At 53.8% G+C, this 24,669-nt stretch overlaps 1 protein-coding gene across 1 annotated transcript in view; it reads right to left on the reverse strand.

The window, feature by feature from the left end:
* The window catches only part of FREM2 (FRAS1 related extracellular matrix 2), an 80,319-nt gene extending 56,196 nt beyond the window's left edge, over positions 1-24,123 (reverse strand). The window contains exons 1-2 of the mRNA XM_090258320.1: positions 18,954-24,123; positions 14,305-14,394 (exon numbers count right to left, since the gene is read on the reverse strand). Of these exons, the coding sequence (XP_090114446.1) occupies positions 14,305-14,394; positions 18,954-24,123 (5,260 nt within the window). The remainder of the gene's footprint in view (positions 1-14,304; positions 14,395-18,953) is intronic.
* Between the last annotated feature and the right edge of the window lie 546 nt (positions 24,124-24,669).

Consider the following 24,669-nt stretch of genomic DNA (forward strand, 5'->3'; position numbering starts at 1 on the left):
GTAAAACTTGGGGAAACGTACCGTTCTGTTTACAAAATAACTTACCGTTTGGATACTTGCTTTTCAGTTAAAAGTAACGTTTTGATTAGAAAAAGTGTGTGTTTACCACACCACTGTGTAAACAAAATGATGTGTTTTTTTTAACTGAGAAATATATTCTTAGTGATCAGAAGTTACAGGGCCAGCGATGACAAGGGGCTCTTTTAAACTTTTAAACAGACGTCATCAGCAAGTCTTATGAGTCATGTTCACAGGTATTACGAACAATAAATCAGTTGAGAAACGAAAGCCTTTATTGGAAGATCCTCCTTTAGCTATTCTCTGCGCTCATTTACACCAGGGTTTGAAAACCAGGCCTTCTTCAAATGTGTGTCAGTTCTGGAGTTCTAACTTTTCTTCTTGTCTTTAAGCAAAGGGTGTAGAGGAAGGCGCTGGAAGAGATCATTTATTTTGAGCAGTAAAAAGAAACAACGACTAGATCTCTTGGAGAAGTTTTGGGCTTAAGTGTCTATTTGGTTAAAATCCAAATGCATACCACAGATAAAAGTTTCTCTCTCTTTCTTTTTCCCTCCCTCCCTGCCTCCCCACCTAAAAAAAATGAGGATCAGTGTAACAATATTCTTTTAGGCCAAAATAAGCCACATTTTTCTTCACTGGGTTAATATACAAGGCCATGGCATTTTGTGAATATCTGAAGGGTTAGGGACCACGGTCACCGCAGAGAATTCACGGGTTGCAGAGGCATTTTTAAAGGCATACGTGGAAAGCGTACATACGCTGACTTCGGACTCATGTATTTAAACAAGTAGTTCCTGTGCGGTGGGGAGTGTAACTGATTTTGCCCTCATGGGACATATGTCAACGGTGGGAGACATTTTTGGTTGTCACAGTGAGGAAGGGGAAGGGAGTGGTCTAGTGGGTAGGGGACCCTAGAACGCACAGGACGGTGAGCTTTCTGCCCCCCACAAAGAATTAGAATTGTCTAGACCAAAATGTCCACCCTGCGACTGAGCAACCCTGGTCTAAGCTTACTGTGTTCCGGCACAGTGAGCCCTCCCCACTAATTCCACGTTTCCTAAGACTTGATCATGTATGTGGTCACATGATACAGTACCTCCTCCTCTCCTATAAATCTCCAGGACGTTTCACATCCATCACCGATGCAGCAAAGTTCCCAGCACGAGAGGCTGAGTCTCTTGCCGCAGGAAGTAGACAAGCCGGTAATTTTCCTACTCAGTCAAAATTTATGACCAATGCTCTGGGAACTGGGGAGCGAGGATCTTGAAAAATGCACCCAACTGTGTCAAAGAGAGACTGTGCCCAGGAGTTAGATTTTAGGGTGAAATCGTATATGTGGGCCATGGTTTCTCCCCTAGAACTTTCCAGCAGACTGGGCGCCACCAGAACACCTTCGAACTGAGGGTGTGAATAGAGGGGCTTCCTGAAGGTACTGCAGGGAGGGGACGCGGGGCACAGAGCACAGGCTGGCCCGTGTCTCAAGCCTTTTCATAGCTGAGCGGGAAAACACCGCATGTTCCAATGCACACACGTGTGCTTTTGTGCACGCACACACACACACATACAACACACACACTCGTACCTTGGCTTTTACCAAGAGTGAAAATATGGTCCAGAACATTCTCCAGAAATAGAGAACACAGTCTTTTATCTGGTTTTCTTTGGAGCAACTGAGAAAAGCATTTCCCGACACATGTTTTTCCCAGGCCTCGCTTTCCCGTCTTTTAACAGGTGCCCCGTGTAAAACATCACCCCGAGTCGGCCAGGAGGGACACGCCCTGGGAGTGAGCCGTGTAAACAGAATCCCTCCCGCCGGCAGCTCGCGGGGCCTTCGCACGGGGATGCGCGCTCACGGGAGAGACAGGCGCAGCGGCCTCCGGCCCACAGAGCAAACTCCGGGGTGAGCTGGCTCGGCGTGTGAACCTCTGAAAACCCCCCGGGAGCAGAGAGTCCCGCGCAGCGTCACCCCGAGCAGCACCGTTTTCCATCGTCCGCGTTTCCCCCTGTAGACTGGAACTGCATTTCCTAATTTTGAGGAACCAACACCAACCCAAGGAAAGGATTTTCCCATCTTATCAGCTGCACAGAACCTGGTCCAAGGCCCTTCCACGTCCTAATCAAACGGCAGAGTAAACACGTTAGCTTTTAGAAAGCCAAGAAAAATCAGCTCAGCTCAGGGAAACACATTGACTGCCGGGGAACCTCTTCCCCAGATATCACATCTCCTAGTGGGGACACCTGGGCGTGTGTGCGTGTGTGCGTGTGTGCGTGTGTGTGTGCGGCTTAGCAGTAGAGTCCCCAGTCCTGTTTTTTAATTAGTCAAATGCAGGATCAGATGTCCAAAGAGAGACAGAGATTAGGACTTCGGCCAGTTCCAAAAAACACAGCTCTGCTCCCTGACAATCTACAATGGGCCAGGGTGGCCTCTGTTTTGAGTTGGCTCCTATTCCCTGTGGATATTTGAACTCGAGGATCTGCCCAGCTCTGATAAGGGACTTAAAGGCTTACCGAGGAGCATGCTTCCGAAGCAACGACCGCCCCCGCACCGGAGGGCAGAGCTGAGCGGGGCTGGGTGATGACGGAGCAGAGACTTTCAGGCTGAGGAACGAACACAAAATTGGAAAGGACGCTGCTGCCCTGGGCTGCACTTCTGCGCCCTGAGGGGTCACTGGCCCCCATGAGAATGTCAGCAACTGCAACGGCTCTGTCCTCAGTGCCGGAAGGACGCAGACAGAGCCATTGGGACCCTCCATTCGTAGCGTTGCTGGTCGCTGTCATATTAATCAGTTCTGCTGAAAAGGGTCTCTGATGCGCGGAAGAACTGAAGGGAAATGAAAACTGCTGATTGGCCCCACCCCTCACTTTTATATATATATATATATATATATATATGTTTATACACACACACACACACACACACATCAAATAAACATGTCCGGGTGCCCTGAGGACACAGATGTCAAAGGCAAGACCAGGAGGCAGTGAGGAGTTTACTTTCCCTGGTGGGAGCCCGTCAGCTGTACACTGCTGGTTCTTTCTTACTTGCTCAGGACGAGTCTGTTCTGTGTGGGCTGTCTTGGTGCACAGCACGGTCAGCGCCCCATATGGTGAGTGCTCCCCCCACCCCCGAGGATTGTGGCTAGATAATACGCTGCAATATCGTCCCCCTTACTCACTCAGAAAATGACATAGCAGGCCCATTTCTCAAGATAATTCATCCAGCAGAGGCCCCGCCGCTGGCTGCCTTCCGTCGGCCCCGTGACTGCTGGGACGCGACGGGAATACCTACATGCTCCTTTTAAAGCTAATTTAGTAACGGTCTTTAATCACTTACTTTGTGTGTTTTCTTCATTACAATTTTCTTCATTTAATTCTAAAGTAGTTACTGAGAAGAATAAATTCAGTTAAACAGAAATTACCCGGTAGCTACATTTTCCAGAAGCTAACATAGATTTCTTCACGTCTTTTTTTCCTTCTTCTCACCATCCTTACGGAGAGTACGCCAACAGAAAGTAGTGACCGAAGCACTGTGACCAACAAAGAAGGGAGACAGAGATGGAACAGGAAGCATGAAGCTTTGTGTTTGAATTCACATCCAAAAGAGAGGACTGCGGACTCTTTCCCTTAGACAGTAGTTATAAAGGCATTAGTATTTCTCATCAAGACCTTGGGTGGAACCTGCGCAGAACAAAACGTATGGAAAACTAAGTTGCGTGAGAATACTTTTCCGTTTCAGTGTGTATGAGCAGGACTTTATACATCAAACACAGGAAGAAAGATACTGTCTTTTATCTTTCTCTCCTCTGGACAAATGATCTTTTCCTTCTGGCTGTTTCTCTCATCTTATCTGCACCTACAAAAGGAAGGCCAGGAGCCTTATCTAGATGACAAATCACAGTTCAATAAAAAGGTTTTAGTCTTCTAAGAATAAGCTGCGAATACATCTCAAAACACAGGTGTAAATAATAGCTTTGGGGGCGGGGCGGGCGGGAGGGTGAGCTGGATGGGGAACAGGTCACGTATAATTCTTCTACTTTCTTCTTGCAAGTCTTTCCAAGAAAGTGCCAAGTCTTAATGAGGCTCTCCAGCAACCCAGCATTCCTTTCTCCCAGTGTGGGATGCGCCTCCCACCCACAGAAACGCCGAGACGCCCAGAAATCCCTCCGTGAAGCGGGAAGCGCCTCTGGTCACCGCCAAGGTGCCAGGGTCACCCTCCTGGCACGTGTTCCACAGATGACGTTCTCAGATGCCATTTGTGTCTTTGTCACTGAGTAATGATTAACAGAGAGAATCACTCTGTAAACAAAATAAAATATAGTTTACAAAGAAGTGAAATGTGTAACAAATCCCTGCGGGTAAAAAAAAGGGGGGGCCCTAAGCGCACTGAGCCCGTCCAAAGAATTGAAGGAAGCTCCAGTCACAGCGAAGCCCTCGTCCCGCTGAGATGGACGTGGGGCCGCAATGGCCCGCATGATGGTGGGACCTTGGATTATTTCGTGCGCGGCAAAGGTGGCGTTCAAACTTGACTTTATGATCTTGGTTGTCTTTAGCACAATGATGGGGTGGGCGTCCTAGTAAATGCCCCCTCTCAAACGCAAAGCCTTTGTGCCCTGTTGTGTGACCTTCTGAACACGCCCCATGCAGAAAAAAAGCTCCCCTCTCGGCTGTATCCATCCTGCTGGGTGTGACATGGTGACACTGGCTGTCCTGCCAATGACGAAAAGGTGCCCTGGTCCTTCTCAGAAAATCAGAAAGCCACCAGGGAATAAGAAGAAGAAGAAAAAAAAGAAGAACACACAACATTCCGCATGTTTATGACACCAGAAGAAAGCCTATCTGGGGGTTCCGGTCCTGCACACACCAGTCAGCTCCGTGCTCCCCAAGCACATCCCAGACCTCTGCTGGCCTCACTGTCCTCCCCCGAGGAACGGCGACCTCGGGCCCACTGCACGTCTGGTGGCCCGCACCCGCGGGCCACGCTCCTGGTGGGTGACTCGCTGCCCCTCCGCGCTGCTCCTCTGACACCGGGATGTCCTTGCCGTCGTACTTCGAGGGGGACGCGACTCATTTTACAGCTCTGAGCTGTCTCACTGTCCCCGTCACGTAAACAACGCAGTAAAACTGGGGCCCACCCCCGGCAGAAGCGAAGCGTGCCCGAAGGAGGGCATCGGGAGTCTCCGCGGCGCGAAAAGCGTGAGGTGGGACACAGTGGCCGCCGGTTTGCTTTGTGGGCGTCCGCTCACTTATTCCTGGTTTCATCGACAGCACGCTCCGGGCCACGGGCGTGCTGGGTGCCGTGTGCGACGGGGGACAGACGCGATTCCTACCCTCAGGTACCGGCCATATGTACGTGTGTATTTATTTATTTTTAGAGAGAGAGGGAGGGATAAGGAGAGGGAGAGAACCATGACGTGAGAGAGAAACAGGGGTCGGTCGCTTCTCACAGGCGCCCCGCCCGGGGGCTGAACCTGCCCCCAGCATGTGCCCCAACCGGGAATCGAACTGGCAACTTCCCAGTTTTCGGGATGAGGCGCCACAGAGCCACACAGGCCAGGGCTAAATTAATAAGGTTTCAGAATTTTAAAGATGCTTTTGAATCCCCGTTCATACAGACACTGCATGATCATTGCAATACCAGGAGGTGTCTGTGCGGATACATTATCCTGCGGAAAGAGGAAAATGCGGCAGAACCTCCAGGAAGCTGTTCAGGTAGATTCAGGGGGGCGGAGACGGGAGGCAGCCAACTGACGCTCCTCTCTCACATCGACGTCTCCGCCCTTCCTCGCTCTCTAAAACCAATAAACAGACCCTCAGGGGAGGGTTAAAAAAAACCTATGTATAATATACTGCACAGGACATTAACAACCTTGTATTGTATACCACATATTAATTATTTGTGCTGCACTGATGTCACCTGGTGAGCAATTATATACATGTACATATATACATTCATATGTATGTACATCATCGTGCGGTTGACGTGACTGAAAGTATTAGATCAACATCTACATGTATAAGTCAATACTTTGAGTATTGTCCCTGGACACAAACATGTGGTGTCACGGGACCATGGGGCGGCGGTGCCTGGCCCTCAGGAGAAAGGTGGGGAACGTCGGCGAGGACACGCACCATCCGGCCGGTCCCCGAGGGAAAGTGACAAGAGGAGACGCAGGAGGGCAGGGAGCCTGAACCCGTGAGGCCCAAGCAGAAACGCTGGGGGGCTGGGGGGCTGGGGGACGGGGCAGACCCAACGCCGCCAGTCTGTGCGTTGAGAGCCTGAATCCCCCCCTGCACCCCAGAGAGCCCTGGGCAGGTGAAATGGGGAAACAGCCCTGGCGTGCACGAGGGAAAACGATCCGTGGCAGCAGAGGGGCGCATCAACGTTCTTTTCAGAAAGACAATTTCAGCGTCACATTTGTACTCTCAGGTCCCTGTGGAAACAGTACACCTGGGTCGGGGGGAAGCGGCGAGACGCAGGAGGGGCTCTAGGAGAACCCCATTAGGAACGGCTTACTCGGCGCACACTCGCTGCGTATCCCACGGGCCAGGCGCTGCGGTCACGTCTGCGAGGACTCTGGCGCTCAGGGGTCACCCTGCCTCACGCGCAGGGCCCCCATGAGGCTGAGGCCGCTCTGGCCCCGTGCCAGCCATTACCTGAAGCAGTTTATGTCTGTCAGACCATTTCAGGCAAACCTCAGGACGGCTCTGCTGGGATCAATAGCCGTGAAGGCATCAGACGCAACAGAAATCCGTAAACAGTAAAATCAGTGGGTTGGTTGCTAGCCGAGGGGTGTGGGGGGTGAAACGAAAGGACTCTGGGGTTGAGGAAGCAAGAACAGCTTCTCCTGAGATGGCCAGTGTGGCCTCCCTCCCTGAATTTGCCAGCAGTGGTGCCGGGCACTGAATTCTGGGCCGTTTTCTGCGTAAAGTCAAGCAGAGAAGCAGACGGGCCCGCCAAGTGGCCCTTTTCTGTCCGCTGGGTCTCTGAAGTCCACGGACCAGTTCTGCCACTTTATCTTCCATTTCTGAAGTGGCTCTTAGCTACACTTGAGCGCGCCGTTTCCAGCGGGCCGGGCTCCTGCCTCTCCCAGCGACATCCCTGGAATTACAGGAAGCAGGCGGGGCGCCCCGTGAAGGCACAATGAAAACATTCTGCCCCAGGAACCGGGCCGCGAGGACAGCAGCCACCCCGCCCTCAGCCTGCCAGGAGGCAGCAGACGTCGCTCGAAGCAAAAAGAGGAAAATGGTCGCAGCTCCCTTCCAAAGATGCCAGGGAGGGTGCTCCGTTCAAAAAAAAAAATAGCTTACACTGAAAACCAAACCTAGCTATATGATTACTGCCCCTGAATCTTTTTCTTTTTAATTTCTTAGTATCAAGAATACTAACACCCTTTGCAAAAGTGAATCTCATGTTAAATGGTGCAGAGCCACAGTTGAATGATTTATTCTGGAATCTTCTACCCTAGCAAAGTAGGAATTCTAAATGTAAACCACCTGAAGTACACTGGTTTTATTTTTTTAACCCGATAGTTATCTCCTTAGTGAAAAACTGCTTATGTACAGTTTCTTGACAATCAATTTATTTTTATTCTTACGGGCAGACACATTAATAAATTAAGGATCTAAGTAAATTTTTCTTTCTCATTTACACAAATATTTTCTGCTCCTAGGAAATGGACCTTCGGAAATTAATCTACATTTTTGAAGCAAGAACAAAAGCATGTGTGTTGGTGTGTTCCTCACTGAGTCGTCACTTTATCACAAGGTTAAACTTCAATATATTCCATTTTTCCTCATTTGCAATCAGGATTAAGTACAACACCCGTTCCTCTGACCCCACGGTGATATGATAAAAGACGCGGGTTTTTGCTGCTCCTCAGGCAGGAAGTTGGCTATATCTGTTAAATCAAATCCATATATTGGCCAATGGTCATTTGTAACAATGTTAGAGGTGCAAAAGTTTGCGGAGCGGACAGTGTCCCTATAACACCCAAGAAAACAGGATCTACGTTTTTATTCTGTGGCATTACGAAGTATCAGTTCACTTCACATCACGCACACAGCAATACTCAGCCCTTAAGGGACGTATCCAGAGCAGTAGTAACGCCCACGGCCCTCATTCTCCAGTGCTACAGATGGAGACGTTCAAAACATACGCTCTTTTGTTACACATATTTACTAATTTTCTTAAACGTACGTTAATTTAATTGCTTTTATCTTCATAATGTTAATGAGGTGAAGCATCTGTCAGCGGGGTGACCACAGCATTCTGTACACTAAATACATTCAGGGGTTCCCAGGCCGGAACCAAGAGGGTGTTCTATCAAGGCCTTCGCCGGCTGCGGCTCCGTGTATTGGACTTGAAACCACCCCTGCGCTGCTCTGCAGACTCTTCGGAGCGCTCAATTCTGATAAAAGCAGGTCACAGTATTTGACCATCAAGCCTATGAAGTCTATACCTCCCGTCACTGAAAAGGAGAAATCAAACATGCAGCCCAAGCTCAAGAGACACAGCTTTCCATGATGTGACCATTATGATTGGTTTAATGAAAATCTCCCAGCAATGAAATAATTTTGGAAGAACGTACCCGTGGCCTTGAAACTCGGCATCACGGACGTGCTCGTCACGGCCCACTTTGTCCCTGTTCATCCTGTCCCCCCCACCCCCCCAAAACAGACAGGCAAGCGTCACGCAGCTGCTGGGAGAAGAGAAAAGAAGGACAGAGGAAGGGAGAAGGGGGAGAGACTGCGGGGTAATAAGCAAGAAAAGAAAAGTGAAAAAAGGAAAAAGAGAGAGAAAAGGAGGAAGAGAAGCTCTGGAAACCCCTCTGTTCAGGTGTCACAGACCCCCCTGTGTCCGTGAGTTCACTCACTTCATGTTCAGAAGAGCCCCGGTCCCGTCCCGGCCCCCCCACGGGTGAAACGGGCCGAGAAGGGTCACAGGAGGTCCCAGCCCGACTCCCCAGGCTGCGCCCCCAGGGCGAGGGAAGGAGCCGGTGGCCGCCAGGCTGGCCTTGCTGCACACGCGTTTCAAAGAAGACCCCCCCCCTCAGTGTGTTCAAAGGGACCTCCTACCGGCCCGTGAGCCTTTTCCACGACCCCCAGTCCTCTCCAGCCCGAAGGCACCGCCGCCTGCGCCGCTGGCCGGTCCCCCTCGGCCTCCCTCCAGGGGCCCGGCCACAGCGAGTCTGCAGACTGTCCTGCTGCACTGGCCTCACGCCCGTCTCCTCGTTTCCTCTTGGTATTTGAAAATAAATTCCTCACCTGAGGACGTTTCTTTCTCATTGATCTGAGACACAATGGAAGGGGCGAGAGACACCGACTGGTGTGCTCCCATACGGGCATGTGCCCTGACTGGGAATCGAACCGGCGGCCTTTCGGTGTACAGGACGACGCCCCAACACACTGAGCCACCCGGCCAGCGCGCCCTGGGTGCTGCTTCTCAAAATATAAGCTGGAACACAGGGCCCCTCGCTTTACAATGACTTGGGGGTCTCCCTTTCCCTTAGAACGCATCTGCCTGTGTCTCCCTCTGCTCTGTGAGCTGAGCTCGGGGCCCCTTGAACCCCAAAGCTCAGAGCCTCCGCTCATCACTCCCGCTCCCCCTCCCACCTCCTCGCACAGCCTCGGCGCCGCTGGTCTAAGGCAGCACCTGCCGCCGCCCGTCCTCACAGCGCATCGCCCGTGGGAGTAAGGGGGGTGTCGCGGTGCGTCCCACAGCGCGTCAGTGCTTCCTTCGCCGACCGTCTCATCCCCCGTTCGCATCGGAACCGCGGGTTAGAGACCACGGCTAGGACGTTCACACGATTCTCCCGGAGCCCAATACCTGCCTTCCCCACAGAGGGGCTCCAACGGTGCTGGTTGAATAATTCAAGAAATAAGTGAGTAGGAAGACTCTTTTTAGCAGGTGACTTTTACCTTGGAGCCCTCCCTGTTCTGTTCTCAGAGGGTCCCGCCAATATGGAATCACACCCGTTACTGCTACGGACGGGGCCGTTGCATTCCGCTTCAGTTCCTCCCAGCAGCCCAGAGCAAAGTTAAAAACGGAGAGTGGGCTATTATCGAGTTACACAATGTATCCCACAAATAAAGGTTTGGTTTGAGATGATGGTATTTTAATGACCTATAAAAGATTTGCTTAGTTTTAAAAATGTGGCTGTCATTTGTTTTGAATGTAAATAAAAAATCATGCTAAACCTCTATAAATGTGACTAATAAAAATTCATATTCATTGAAAGATTTAACAACTTAAGAAAAATTGTCTATGAGATAAAGCCAATAAAAATAGTCTATCTACATGGTACATACTTTTGAAATGAACCTAAAGAATAGTAACTAATAAACTTTATACCTTCCTGTTTAAAACGTAGAACTTCTATTTCATGGATACTCTCGGTACTTGATAGTCATGCTTCTAAAGGCACAGATCTGACGGGGCCCTGGCTGGGTGGCTCGGTGGGTTGGTTAGAGCATCGTCCAGCTATGCCGAGGTTGTGGGTTCAATCCCCAGTCAGGGCACATGGAAGAAGCAACCACTGAATGCATAAATAAGTGGAACAGCAAATCGATGCTTCTCTCTCTCTCTCTCTCTCTCTCCTTCTCTGAAAGTCAATAATAAAAATTAAAAAAATAAAGGCAGAGACATGTCACAGAAAGACCTTGGTGTCTTGAGCAGTCCCGCTCAATGGGAAAAGCGGGGCTTAAGCACGCTGTGCCCCCCTTCCCAGGACAGCCGCTCACAGACCTGGTGCCCTCTTACAGACTGAAGGTGTCTGTGACGGTGCCTGCCATCCCTTCCCAGTCTTAGTATAACCTCCAACGCATGAGCATCTTCCCTCGGGTGCTCACGCCTCCAGCGGTGAGTCTGGTTGCCGCGAACGCCCGCTTTTTCCTCCAAGCTGAATGTGCCGTGTCATCCTTTAGGGCTGGTATCCAGGCCTTGTTTTCTGACGTGGGGCACTTAGATTTTCCTGCCCTTGCTTCACATTCAGGCTAATTCATCAACAGTGACTTCCCGAAAACCCCGACGTCACTAGCCGCCTTCCAGCCTCCGCGTGTGCTCCTTCTTACCGGAACGAAGAGCTTCCAGTCCGTTTTTGGGTCTGAAAATTCCGTCGTCACATATGGAATACGAGCCCGGAAGCCCTGCCCCTAACTGACATCTCACGTGCAGAGATGGGTCTGCAGCTTCTTCTCCTGTGTCAAGAGGCTGTTTATGCCTTTCCATTGCACACGAAGGAAGGATCTGGGTGGGTGGGAAACCGGGCGCCAAAAGGCATCGTCACAGACAGCAGCAACGCCTGTCTGGCCGCGGGGCAGATCCGTGATAGCGCCCAGCTCAGACCTGACGCCCAGGTTCAGGGCCGAGATGGGGGGACAGCCGGGCCCTCGCTGTGCGGCCCGCGCAGTATGAGGTCACGCGTGGAGGCTGCAGCAGACCGGCGCTCACGGGGCTCCTCCCACTCGCTACACCGAGCGGGTGATCTCCTATCCTAATGCTTTCTGGTGCCTGCCAAGAAAGCTCTAGGGCCCGAGGCTGAGGCCTTGAGACCGAAAACAAGCGAACAAACAAGAAACTCATGCCGACTTGCATGACGGCTTTTCCAGGAGGAGGGCGGGTCCTTGGTGCTGACAGAGCCGTGGGCTTCCCCGCCCGTGCAGTGTGGGCCCCCGTCCCCCCGAGGCAGAGAGACGGGGAGAGGAGAGGCTCTTCGGAGTTCAGGGAGTCATAGAAAATGCTTGTTTCCCTCTCTCCATTTTAAAATGGTGGAATAGTTTATAGACCATACTGACAGCTCTTTTCTTCTGAAAAGAATGTTTGGAGAACAGCGTGAGCGTTGGACTTGCGGTTGCTGTGAGTCCCTTCAGCCTTCAGTATGTCTCACTGGAGGTTTCAAAGGGATGTTCGCAGCAGTTATTTTCATGTGTTTAGAAAATGTGAAAGCTTTACCAAAAATCTCTCTTGGTGCCACAGGGATTTAAATTAATGCCGGGGTAAGAGACTGTTCCAAAGGAATGCGAAGACTACTCAGAGGATTATGTTTACAGGAGCTTTTCTTAGCGTACCATTTAATTGGTCCTTATATTTTAAAAAAAGGGGGAGGTGGGGGGGTGGGAGGAACAACGGGAACAGACAGGACCCCTGTAACAGAAAAACCCTAAGAACAAATAAAGGGCTGCTTTTCTCCACTTGTCCCCTCGTTCATCCTGATATTTGTCAGATGCGCACCCTGGGCCCAGCCCTGGGGAGGGAGTGGGAGACGGGTCAGCTAAAGCCTCCGCAGTGGCTCCATATCCTCAGCCACAGGCTCGTCGGATGAAGCTGCAGAGGACGGAAGCCCTCTTCCCGACACCAGGGTCTGACCTGGTAACTAGGGACCTGCGCGTGGACTGGCCCCGGGATGTGGGCAAATGGCCTGTTTTGATATAATATTTCCACTTCCTTCACTAATTTTCTGATAGACACATTTCACTCCTAAGTGATCATGTTAAGATTGCATGATGATGGACTTTATAATTATGAATATTAAGAGCTGCATACTTGGTCATGTGGATGCCATGACTAAAGAGCTTTTGCTATGTTTATTGGGCATTTAATCTCTAGATTTTTTTTCCCATGGTGACATATGTGTGTTTATAAGGTTTTGCTTCTGTTGGGCCCGGTCTCAAGGGGACTGTTACAGCCTTCGCGTCACAGATTTTCCTTCAAAAGCATTTTCTCAGTTTGCAGCTTTGCAGAGAGGACTCACGTGGACCTGTCTCATCATTAGCAGGGATGAACATGGTGGCCTGAACCAACACTTTGGTCTTTTCCCGTGCCCTACAGATTGAGACTGTGTTAGAGCCCCGCTGTGAAGTCCACTGGCTAGAATTCCTCATCTGACAGCAGGTGATTCTTGCATAAGTTGGTTTCATTCTAAGACTCACTTATCGACATCCAGGTTACTAAACGATGACTTCGTTCTATGAAAATAAAGGCACTGAGTTTTTTAAGCATCTGACTTGTAATAGGAACAGAAGAGTTGGACCCAAGTGAACACACTTTCTTGCTTCTCCGGCACACACCTGGCGCACGCTGTGGTCGGGCCGTGATCACGTGACGTCAATGATGATATTTGCAACGAGGGCTATTTACTGTTTCACACCAAGCGAAGGGTAAGCAGGTGACCTTTCTGAGACAGGTGACACCATAGCATGCCGTTTAATTTTTTTAATTAGTTTTTCGGCTCACCGGAGGCATTTTTTTCATTGCTTTCAGAGAGATGGGATGGGGGGGGGAGAGAAACAATGATACGAGAGGGAAGCATTGATCGGCTGTCTCCTGGATGCACCCCAACCAGGGATCGAACCCACAACTTCCTGGTTACGGATGACGCTCCGACCCGCGGAGCCACACGGCCAGGGCGACAGGGCTCCATTTTCAAAGCATCACAAGGACACAGAGGACTCAGTCCCGCTGATTTCTTGTCTCCCTCCCTCTCCTTTCTTCCTCATGTTCCCTCACGTCCTGTGTCCTGCTCACACGACACACATCCCTCCTGACGTTCTCCGGCTTCTCTCATGCGCGCATGAGGACTAAAGCACATTTGGGACCAACCTCAATGAGGCCTTTCCCCCTCCTGGTCTAGAGGGCCGGGGAGAGAGCTGAAAGGTGAGCGGGCCGCGGGCAGCCCTTCGACGGAGCGAGGACGAGACACTGCCCAGGCCCCGTCTTAGTCTCTACAGTGTTCTTCAGACTCCACCAGGGAGACTTCGGGGAGACTAAGTCACAAAGTCCCCCCCACTATGAAACTCACTGGACACACGTACTTCGCGCCCATTTCTTGGCCAACGCGACAGCCTCTCCAGCAGCATGGGTGCACACAGCACCCTGTGCAGATTAGAGAAGGGCACCTTGTCCCAATGGGGACGTGAGGGCACCGCGGGGCAGGCACCCCGGGGAGGCGCCCGGCTCACAGGCGGGGCCAGGCTGGGTTCCAATAGCCTCTTGTCACCTCGAGTGGGTGGCGCGCTGCAGGGCGCGGTCTGAGCCACTGGGCCTGGGCGTCCTATTTATACGGACTTCCTCCGACGCGCTTTGCAAGCCACGACCCACAAATAACTAGAACGCGAATCCGGAATCCTGGCCGAGGAGCCTCGGATCAGATTGCACGGGTGAGACCGTCTACGGCAAACACCAAATTTACTTGGTCTAAAAACACCTGACACGGATTCCTGGCGACGGCGCGGGGCAGCCCGTAAAAGCCGCTCCCCGCGTGGACCCCGACCGCAGAGCGGAACACTCACCACCGTCTTCCACTGTGAATCGGAACACGTCGCTTGTGGCGTTGGACCCCTCTCTTAGGACGTAGCATATTTTCATGTCATCGATATCAGCTGGAAAGCAACCAAAGAACAATATGACCAATGAGTCCCTAGGGCCTAGGGAATCCTACTGGCTGTTCCTGTCCCCTTCGTCCCCTGTCTCCCACCTCCTGTCCCCAAGCCCCTGGGTTTCAGCTTTCCCCGAAACCCGATGCCCTGCACAGTGCGAGCATTAGGTTATAATAATAAGGAAGGAATCTGTGGGTCCACGCACCAGAGAAGTGACGCCTAAATACGGGATGTCAGCTCCGTGACAGCTGGAAAGAGATATTTTGGGACATGGGAGATTTCCTGGCACCAAAGAAACCACACCCGTTGTCTCCCTGTGGGACTAGCAGGTGCCCTGCCCCCCACCCCCCCAAGCTAACTTTCTTACCACTTCTAGCGCCGCAGGCCGCTTTTAGGCAGCCCGAGTTTTGAAAGAGAAAATAGGAAGTCAGAATTTAAAAAAAAATCCCACACTGAAATGGCTATCATGAATCAACGTCGGAGAGGACACGGAATAACACACATCTAATAAAAGCTAAAACCTTCACTCGCAAGGGAAAACGATTCTGTCTCAGAAATGCCCTTTCCACGGCCTCCCATTTTAGCCATCAGAGTCTCTGGCAAAATTTGTTTTTATTTGTGACTAACATACAACTTTAAGAATGTAATTCATCCATTTTTACCAGTTCTCCTTAATGATAATCACTGACCACATAACAAAGCAAACGCTCTGTTCTGTGATACTCAAAATAGACTGTTGTTGGATCTACGCCAGGTGGGAAGTCGCGGTTCCCAAGGCAACGCAAAATCGAGACCCTCACTCACGCCGCTGCAACGGTCCTGTGGACCATCTACCTGTCTCCCTGAAGGGCTGGACTACGTCCCTGCTCTGACGTTTAAGGGCATTGTATACCAGAACAGGATTTTACTAAGAATAGTTCCAAGTCATACAGGGTAGTAGAATCCACAAACCACAGAGGTGCTACATGGACTTCACCTGGGCTCACCGGGCTAGAAAGGTGACTTGCTTACAGTCAGACGTCTGGGGAGGGGACAGTGTGCCTCAGCGGTTAGCGGTGCCTTAGTGCTACGAGAGGTCCCTGGCGCTGAAGCCAGTTCAAAACGTTTGGTCCTCCCTCGGCACTTCATTCCTCGCCATGCGAGTGTTCCCCCCACTTCTGCCCTGAGTCGTTTTTAGCTTTCTGCACGGCTACCTCTCCTAGGAGGCTGAAAATTCCTGGGATTTTTTTCATCTTCCCATAATCCTTTGCTCAGGGTCTAACACTCAGCAAAGGCTCACCGGTTCCTGAACTTAGACTAAAAGGGCGCAGAGGTGCAGGGTCCCCGCCTGCGTGCCTGCGTGCCCACGCGGGGTGTTTCTGAGGGGCAGGGAGCGAAGCCCCCCGTACAGCTCTGCACCTGCTCACTCCCAGGACCCTTAACTTCGACAGCCTTCAGTTTATTAGTAAGAAGGAAGTGGACTGTGCTCTGACCCCACAGCCGGGGTGCAGGGACAGCGTCCTCAGGTCATGCGGGGAAGACCCTTTCCAACATTCCCGCTCCTTTTTTAATTTTATAGGAAAATCTATAAGCTCTATCATGCGAGAAGGAAGAAAAAAACTGGTTAGTACACTCAATCTCTGTATTAAGTTTTTTTGAAAAAACTATAGTACTTAGGAGATAGTTTTATTGACATAAATCAGTACTTTAAAATGGATTTTTAAGAACATTTTTTAAGAGCAGAGAACTTGAATGCAATTATTTGACACCCAGGTGTCAAATTTTCCCTCTGTGTTAGGACGTGCAATAGTGGCCAGTCAGGAAGAAACCCTCTTCATTTTTTTTATAACTCTGTTACTAATTCAGAGTTCCCTCAGGGGACTTTAAAAAACTCCTAGTGAGTAAAGACTTTGATCTCGACACTGTTATTCTGCAGGTACCCCTAGAATAACATACACACATTATAAATTATATACACACACACACTCACTTCTTAGGGCACAGAAGGATTAGGGAAGAAAACCCAGAAGCCGAAAGGTCATCTCGTTTAAGTAAACACCTAACGAGATTTTTTCCTAAATGTTAAACACACATCAAATGTAGTTCAGTATATCTACACAATCATTTATTCCATGGGTTTAGAAGAAATTCCAAGGTCATTACCATGCCTGGAACCAGCCCTTGCTTCAAATGCCGAGGAAATGTCTGGACGTGATTTGTAAATTACCTTCCACAAGAAAAAAAGAAATCCGGGTACTCGAGACAGATGCCTTAGAGCTAGAGTCACGGGCGCAGGGACACCTTGGCAGAGAAGTCAAGTGTGAGGTAACCAACCAGCCCCCTAATTTGTCTAACGCTACCTGGTGCCTTCCCCTAATAACAGAATTCAGTACGTTTGAGAAATGAGTTCGCGTTTTTCTCCTGTCAATCACTAAGTCCATCGATCAGGAACGACCTTCTCCGGCCACGTGTGCTGAGGTGACTGAGTTTAATGCAGAGGAAGTCCGTTAAAGCAGGAGTCACATCCCTTCTCGATAGGACAGAAAACAGCCAGCAGCGCCCTCTCCCCAGGTGCCGCTTCCGTTTCCCCACAGGAGGGGGGGCAACGGGAGGTGGGGCTGGAACAGAGCGTCACCCGCTCTTACCTCCTCCATCTCATCCCCATAAATAACCGGCTGCGGTGAGCCAACTCCGGTCTCAACTCGCTGAGGTGAGTCTGTGGGAGCCGCCCCAGTGACGCCCCTCGTCCTCGTTCGGGCTCTTGTTGGAATGGGACCGTTGGTTTTAAAAAAGAAACCTTAAAAATCTATCTTCACCTTTTAAAGTAATAAACGTACTATGATTCTTCACTTACAAATGACCCTCAAAGAGAACCGTGGGGAGTCCGAGTGAGAGCCATAGGCTGACAGCTGTCCTGAAATAGCGCACTTGCCCGTCTTCACCCAAAAATCCCCTTAAAAAAAAAAATCTCTAATGTCAGAATCCTTTGTCTGGCCAGAGGAGTTAAAGTAACATTTTCTGAATCCTCCAATGGACAGGGCTGGGCAAGAGCAGGTTTACAGCTGTGAGTACGCAAAACACAGAGCTTATTCTTGTATTATTATTTATTTATTAAATAGTGTATTATCTGTGCTATTTGTCTTCTTCTTGCCATTATTTCAGATCCTTACTTATGATTTGTCTTTTAGGTAACGATGGCCGGTGATTTCACTGAGACCATCGGAAGTGGATACTTGAAGCTACTTTCGCTCACCCCGGAATTCCCTTCATCCTCCCCACTTTCCATGAAAATACTCCAAATTCAGATTGCATCTCTGTCCTCAGAAAGCCTTTTCACAAAAGGTTCTGGCGTGACAGGGGCCCTCGGGGCTTTCCTGTCCCTGAAGGCCCTAGGACACATGCAGGCTTCCAGCCGAGTCGGGAGGCTGGCGTGTGGGGCCGGCTGCCAGCGCCTGACACAGGGGCCGCGCCCCCAGACGCCAGGCTCTGCCGCACCGTGCCCCTTAAGGCCTGGCCCGCTTATCTGCGAGCTCAGCACGGCTGCGGGAATGGAACACCCTGCTGGGACACCCAGGGACACGCCGTCTCTGCCCACAGAGCCCGCAGGGGAGAGATCCGGTTTCCGTTCTGACTTGGTGAGATTTTCGTGAAAGCGACCCAAAGGCCTTTGTAGTGAAAGCCGCTCGTTCCGGAGAAAAGAGCCCCAGCCCCAGGCCGGCACGCGGACGGCTGCTCAGGGGTCCCCTGCCCACCGCCCGGCTCGGGGGATGCCCGCACACAGAAGTTTCAAAATAAAATAATTCCCTCCTTACACTATTCATTTCATTAACGTATCTTCAGGTTCTTAATGATGAAGCGGAGCCTGTTTTCGTGACATGTACTGTCTTCTCATATGTCATGGCGTCTCATACTCCCCTGTTCTGTGTGTATCCTAGTAACATGCCTTGTACATGTAACTTCTATAAATCTAGATAGGGGATTACTGCTTATGTCTTTGGACAGGTGTTTGTCATGAAATATAAAAAAATTGTAAAATCTACAAAGCAAACCTACAAAGTACACCCTTTTATTTTAGTTCCAAAGTTCCTACCAATGATCCCAGTATTAGAACGATGCTCTCAAAAATTAAAGTAATATAAACTCGGAGGCTTGATTTGAATGATTTTGGAAAACAAGAATCATCTGAACACACAGCAATCAGAGAGCACGCCTCCTTCTTCGGGGCTGACATGCCTCACGAGCTCTCCCAGCGCAAGGCCGGCCGCTCCGCTCCGGGAACGGGCGGGCGGCGACCGGGGCAGAGCCAGGAAGGCAGCTCCGACTTAATCCGCCCCAGTCTGGCTCCTGCTATCAGAACACATCGGTGCTCAGCCTAACCAAGGGCACTGCAGAGCCACCTGGGGCGAGAAAAGGGCTGTTTCCCCAGGAAGGAGAGTCCCCTCCCCCCTTTCTGTCCCTCTCTGTCCCTTCTCTGAACTCGAATTTGTGATCTCCTCCTTAAAGGTCCCGGGGACAGCCGCATCCTCAGGAAATGAGGCCCGGATTGCCCGCTGGGTAGGGAAAGAGACGTGAGCAGTACGTACCCTGCGTGAACCGGGAGACGCTGTGGTTGCCTTGGCCCAGGTGGAGGAGGGAGCCGTGCCGGGGGCCCTCCGTAACGATGAACCGAAGGGAAACATGGAGGCTGTCCCTGTCCTCCGCTCTCAGAACTTTGTTTGTGATCATGAACCCCAAGTGGCCGGTGGCCAGAGTGCGGAGTGTGGAGGCCCCTTTGTTCACTGCCATTTGGGGGACACTATTGTCAACAGCCAAGATGCGGATCTTCATGACCTGGGGTTGTCTGGTCTCAAACACCGTGTCAGGGAACACGTAGAAGTCCGCATGGGAACCGTCAGTGACCGTGAAGGAGAAGCTGTCCTCGCTCGACTCGGTGCCGTCGTGCCTGTAGCTGACTAAGTTTTCGTTCAGGTCCTGCTTGGTAAAGGCCACGGCGGGGCTGGTGTTGTTGAGCAGGAGCTGGCCGTGCACAGGCGTCTGGGTGACGGTGAACTTCAGGAGCCTGTCAGGAGTGTCCCTGTCTTCCACGGTGAGCTCGAAGGGCGTGATCAGCTTGTGCTCCCCTTCGCTGACGACCAGGCCGTGGATGGTGACGACTGGCTTTTTGTTGTCCACGTCGCTGATGGAGATGCGGAAGGTCCGGAAGACGGGGTTACGGCCGTCGGTGACCTGGAACTCGAAGCTGTCCGTCTTCACCTCGTCGTCCGCCGTGTGGACGTAGTAGATTTTGTTGCCCGCTAGCTGGAGCTGAGTGAAAGACGCGATGGGCACCCCAGGGTGGTCTGTGCACCCTAAGAGACCCCTCATGGGAGCCCTGGTGATGGTGAAGACTAGGTTTTCATCGGGGCTGTTCAAGTCACTGGTGCTTAGTAGGTCTGTTGTGAGTGTGACTCTGCCGCCTTCTTTCAAGGACACTCCCTTACTTATGACATCCGGGAAGACGATGTCAACACCCCCCACAGACACATAGAAGTAGCAGTCTATGAGGGCGTTGGCTCCGTCGGTCACGTCAAACTTAATCAGGTCCCGTGCGCTCTCCTGCCCAGAATGGACGTACTGAATCAAGTTTCTGTCCACGTCCTCCTGGGTGAAATTCATGCCCAGTGTGATGTTTTCAAAGGCGCCTGTAGGCTTCTGTCTCTGTAATAAGCCATGCTCTGGCCCGTGGCGGATAATATAAACCAGGGAGCTGTCTTCAGAATCTAAATCAGTTGCCATTAATATTTTGTTGTTCATAATTTTGGTTTCCCCAATTTCAATCTCCAGCCCATTGTTGATGGCCATTCTGGGCGTCTCGTCGTCCACGGGGATGACCATGATGAGAACCGCCTTTTCCACCGAGTGCTTACCATCTGTTAGTTTGATCACGAAACTATCTTCCTGGGTCTCAGAGTTGTCGTGCTCGTAGATGATGCTGGAACTCTCTATGATCTGGTCCAAGGCGAAGCTTTCGACCAACACCGTGCTGTTGATCAGCTGGTTCAGGATGTGGCCGTGAGTGGGGAACCGGGTGACGGTGAAAGTCAGCTCGTCACGGGGGATGTCCGCGTCGGCGGCGTTGAGGATGGGCGTGTCGATGACCAGGCTCAGGCCTTCCATCACCATGAATTCCCTCAGGAACAGCTCTGGCTGCTCATCGTTGGCGGGGGTGATTACGATGGGGAAAAAATGTCTGTCTGAAAAGTTAATGCCGTCGGAACAACGGAATATAAATCTGTCTTCCACGGGTTCCACCCCTTTGTGGACGCTCTGGACATAGTTCATGTGACCCTGCCCGACATCCTTCAGGGTGAAGGCACTCACGGCGATGCCTGCTCTTGACTTCTCGGAGCCTGGCGCCGGAGAGATGTTTTCCACGTAACCGGAGGCGGGCTGGATAACGATGGTGCAGAGGATGTCATCGTGGCGGGAATCCACGTCTTCGGCACTTAGATGCCTCGAAGTGATGACGCTCTTATCACCTTCCGTCACTATAAACTGTTCACCTACAGACACTTCCGGGGCCTGGCTGTCGATAGGAAGGATGGTCACCCACACGGTGACTCTTTGGATGGAGCTCCCACCTACTCTCCATTCCTGAGACGCACCCGACAGACTCAGGTTAAAGGAGTCCTCTTTGGGCAACAGACCTATCTCCCCGCTGGTGTGGGCATAGACGACAGAGCCCTCCAGGATGTCCCTCTGGGTGAACTGCTCTGCTGGGGCCCCACGGACCAGGATCTCTCCATAGAAGGGCGGGTCTTCCAAGAGGAACGTCAACATCAGCTCATCGGCACCCTCCTCGGTCCCCTTGATCACGCTGGCGGTGATTTCGGTAGCCCCGTTCTCTAAAACATCCAGATAGGACCCCAGGGTGCCAGTGGGCAGGCTCAGCACGGGCACCTCATCGTCTACGGGCCGGATCGTCACCCTGAGAGTGATGGGCACCACGTGATGTCTGTCGCTGACCTCCAAGGAGCAGCTGTCAGTTGGGGACTCATCCCCATTATGGTCATAGGAAATGCGACCCTGTTTTATGTCCTCCAGATGGAACGTCCCACCTGCCCGCAGTATCTGTCCAGACACCCGCAGGTGACCGTGTTTGGGCGCCTGCGTAAGAGTGAAAGTGATGTGGGCCACGTCAGTGTCCGTGTCGGTCACGCGCAGCTCGGACTCGCTCAGGACGTGGCGGCCTCCCTCCGGGGTCGTGAAGCCGGTGTTGAGGATCTCAGGCGGCTGGTTGTCCTCTGGCTGCAAGTACAGGGTGAAGGTGCCCGGGGCCACGTTGCCCGCCTGGTCCTCGACCTGGAACTGGAACTGGGCCACGCGGGCAGCCACGCCCAGCTCCCGGTCCGGGGGCCTGTAGGCGATCTTGTGGTGGTTGACCTGGGCTTGGGTAAAGTGGGCCACCGTGACCGCAGGGTTGTCAGTCAGGACCAAGGTGCCTAGCGGGGCTGGGGGGCGGTTCTCGTCCGTGTCCATTGGAGGCCGGGTCACCGTGTAGCGCAGCTCCCGGTCGTCCGTGTCCAGGTCCGTGTACCGCAGCCACTTCCTCCTCAGCGGCGTGAGCTGGGATTCCTGCACCACCATCCGCAGGGGGCAGCCGCTGCCCAGCTCCGGCGGGAGGCGGTCCACGGGGTGCACGCGGATCACAAACCTCTGCAGCCCGGACCGGTTGGGGGGGTCGTGGCTGTCCTGGACCCGGAAGGAGAACTGATCCATCACCGGCCCGGGGCTGTGGGGCCCCGAGTGCACGTAGAACAGCCTCCCCGCCGTGATGTCCTGCTGCCGCCACTCGCTCACCGGCCTCTCGTAGAACTCGCCCCGCTTCCTCCACGGGTTCCCGAGGAGCTGCTCCGCCTCCCGGGGAGGGTGCGCCTGGCGGAGGACCAGGTGCCCTGTGGCCGGGGGCGACTCCAGCACGAACAGCAGCAGCGCGTCCTCGGAGTCCATGTCCGTGGCGCTGAGAGCCGGGGGCAGGATGGGCGCCGCCTCGCCCTCCGCCAGCGTCAGCCCCGTGTTGGCGTTGAGGACGGGCGGCCGGTCGTCCACGGGCACCAGGGTGATGGGGAAGAGGAACTGCACCTGGTGCCTGCGGCCCCCGTCCGCCATGCGCAGCACCAGGTTGTCACTCAGAGAGCCGTCCTCGTCGTCGTGCTGGTACACCACCCGCCCGGCCGCGAGCTCCGCTACTGTGAAGGTCTTGGGGGCGGGGCTGACCCCGGAGCCACCCAGCAGGACGAGGTGACCGTGCCGGAGCCCCGCCACCACCTCCAGCTGCACGGCCTCCAGGTCGTCCTCGTCGCTGATGACCAAGTTTGGGGGCCCGCTGCCTGGAGGGCCGGTGAGGGGCCGGGACTGGCCCTCGTAGAGGACGAGACCGGTGTTGCGGGTGACCAGGGGCGCCAGCGTGTTCATGGGCTTCACGACCACCATGAAGGCAAAGGGGTCCGAGGCGGCGCCTTCTGGGTCCACCACCTCCAACTCGAACTCAAAGACGCGCTCGCGGTTGGAGTCCTCCGCCGGGGGCTGGTAGGCGACCTTCAGCAGGCGCAGGTCGCGCTGGGTGAAGGAGGACAGGGGCAGGCTGCGGTCGTCGGTGCTCACCAGGTGGCCCTGGCCCGGCTGGAAGGGAGAGGTGAGGTTGAAGATCAGCAGGTCGGGGGGCGACTCGGCGTCCTCCGCCGCCAGCATGTCTGGGGTCAGCGCGGTCAGCACGAACTGGTCCACCTCCATCATCATCATGGCCACGAAACTGGGCTTGGGCGCGGAGTTCTCGGCCCCTCCTCGGATTCGCACCAGCACCTGGAAGTGCTCTCGCTTCAAAGCAGGGCTGCCTGCGGGAGCCCCTCGCGAGCGCAGCTCCACCACCATGGGCACCCAGTCTCTGTTTGGGGAACGGCTGCGGGCTGTGTGGCGGTAGCGCACCCCTAACTCCTGGAAAGCTTTGCAGTCCATCAGGAGGGGCTCCCGGGCGCCCCCCTCGCCGGCCGATCCTGGGCCCTGCGGGTAGTGGAGCAGTTCCCCGTAGCGAGGCAGCGTCCCCAAGCCGGACAGGACGCCCACGCGACACTCCTCCGTCTCGGGCTGGTAGGCGAACTCCAGGCTCCGCGCGTCCAGAGCGTTGCTGGTCCCCAGGAGCTCCTCCACGACCAGGGGCAAGTTCCGAGTCACCACTTCCAGCTGCGTGAAGACCACCTCCACTTCCAGCGCCAAGGGGAGCACCGCCGTCGCACCGCGCGCGTCATAGCGCAGCTGCAGCGGGACGCGGTCTCGCGACGGGCTGCGCGCGCCCAGGTGAGAGTAGCTCACCTCCCGGGGGCCGAAGTCGCACGGGAAGCGCTTGGGATGCAGGCGGCCGGGCCGCTGGGCCAGTGCGTCGTTGTCTAGCACGGTCACCGCGCAGCGGTCCCCAGGCTGCACCTGCAGCACCAGGTCGCGCAGGGGATCAAGCCAGACCTCGCGGCCGAAGGGCACCCGGAGCCCACGGTTCGCCATTACTATAGCCTCCTTGGCGGGGACCCCTGCCACCCCCGGGAGATCCGAGGACAGGGACGCCTCCCCGGGGGCGCCGGGCTGTGCCGGGACGCGGCTTACCAGTGACAGGAGCAGCGGCAGCAGCAGCACCCGCCCGGGTGGGGGCACGGGCTGAAAACGGCTGGGGCCGGCTCCCCAGCGCGCGCGGGAGGTGCCCCCGGGGGTCCCGGCGGCGTGCATGGTGCAGGCGTTGCAGCTGGGACAGATACGCCCGAGAGCGCGCAGTCGGTCCCCGGGCAGGAGCAGCAGACCCCCTCCGGGAAGTGCCGAGACTGCGCGCGCTGCCTGCGGGGTCCGGCTGTGGCCGAGGCTGGGCCCGGAGGACGGGCAAGGTGCGCGGCCGGGCGGGACTGGCCCTTGCCGGGGGGACTGGGGCCCACCCGGCCTCTCGTGGCTCCGTGGTGCGCACCGAGCCGCTCCACTCCTCCACCCGGGGTCTCGGGACCGAGCCTGGGCTTTGAGGGAAATCCCTCCCCCTGGCCCCCCTTACTCCTGGGCAGCCAATCCTCGGTCCCGGGACGAGGCCCAGAGCCGCGGGTTGGACAGCGATTCCTGCCAGTCAGCTGCTGGGGCCGGAGGCTGGGGGAGCCGGGGAGGGCAGGGGAGAAAAGACGCCCCGAGTCGTCTGGCAAGTGAGGGGAGGGCTGCCCGGGGTGCGCGCCCACCCGCCTCGCGCTCCGCTCGGGCTGCCCGCTGCGCCCCCTTCACCTCTGCAGCTTCCTGCAA

This window comes from Furipterus horrens, unplaced genomic scaffold (assembly GCF_987537825.1).
Source record: "Furipterus horrens unplaced genomic scaffold, mFurHor1.1.pri manual_scaffold_12, whole genome shotgun sequence".
Lineage (NCBI taxonomy): Eukaryota > Metazoa > Chordata > Mammalia > Chiroptera > Furipteridae > Furipterus > Furipterus horrens.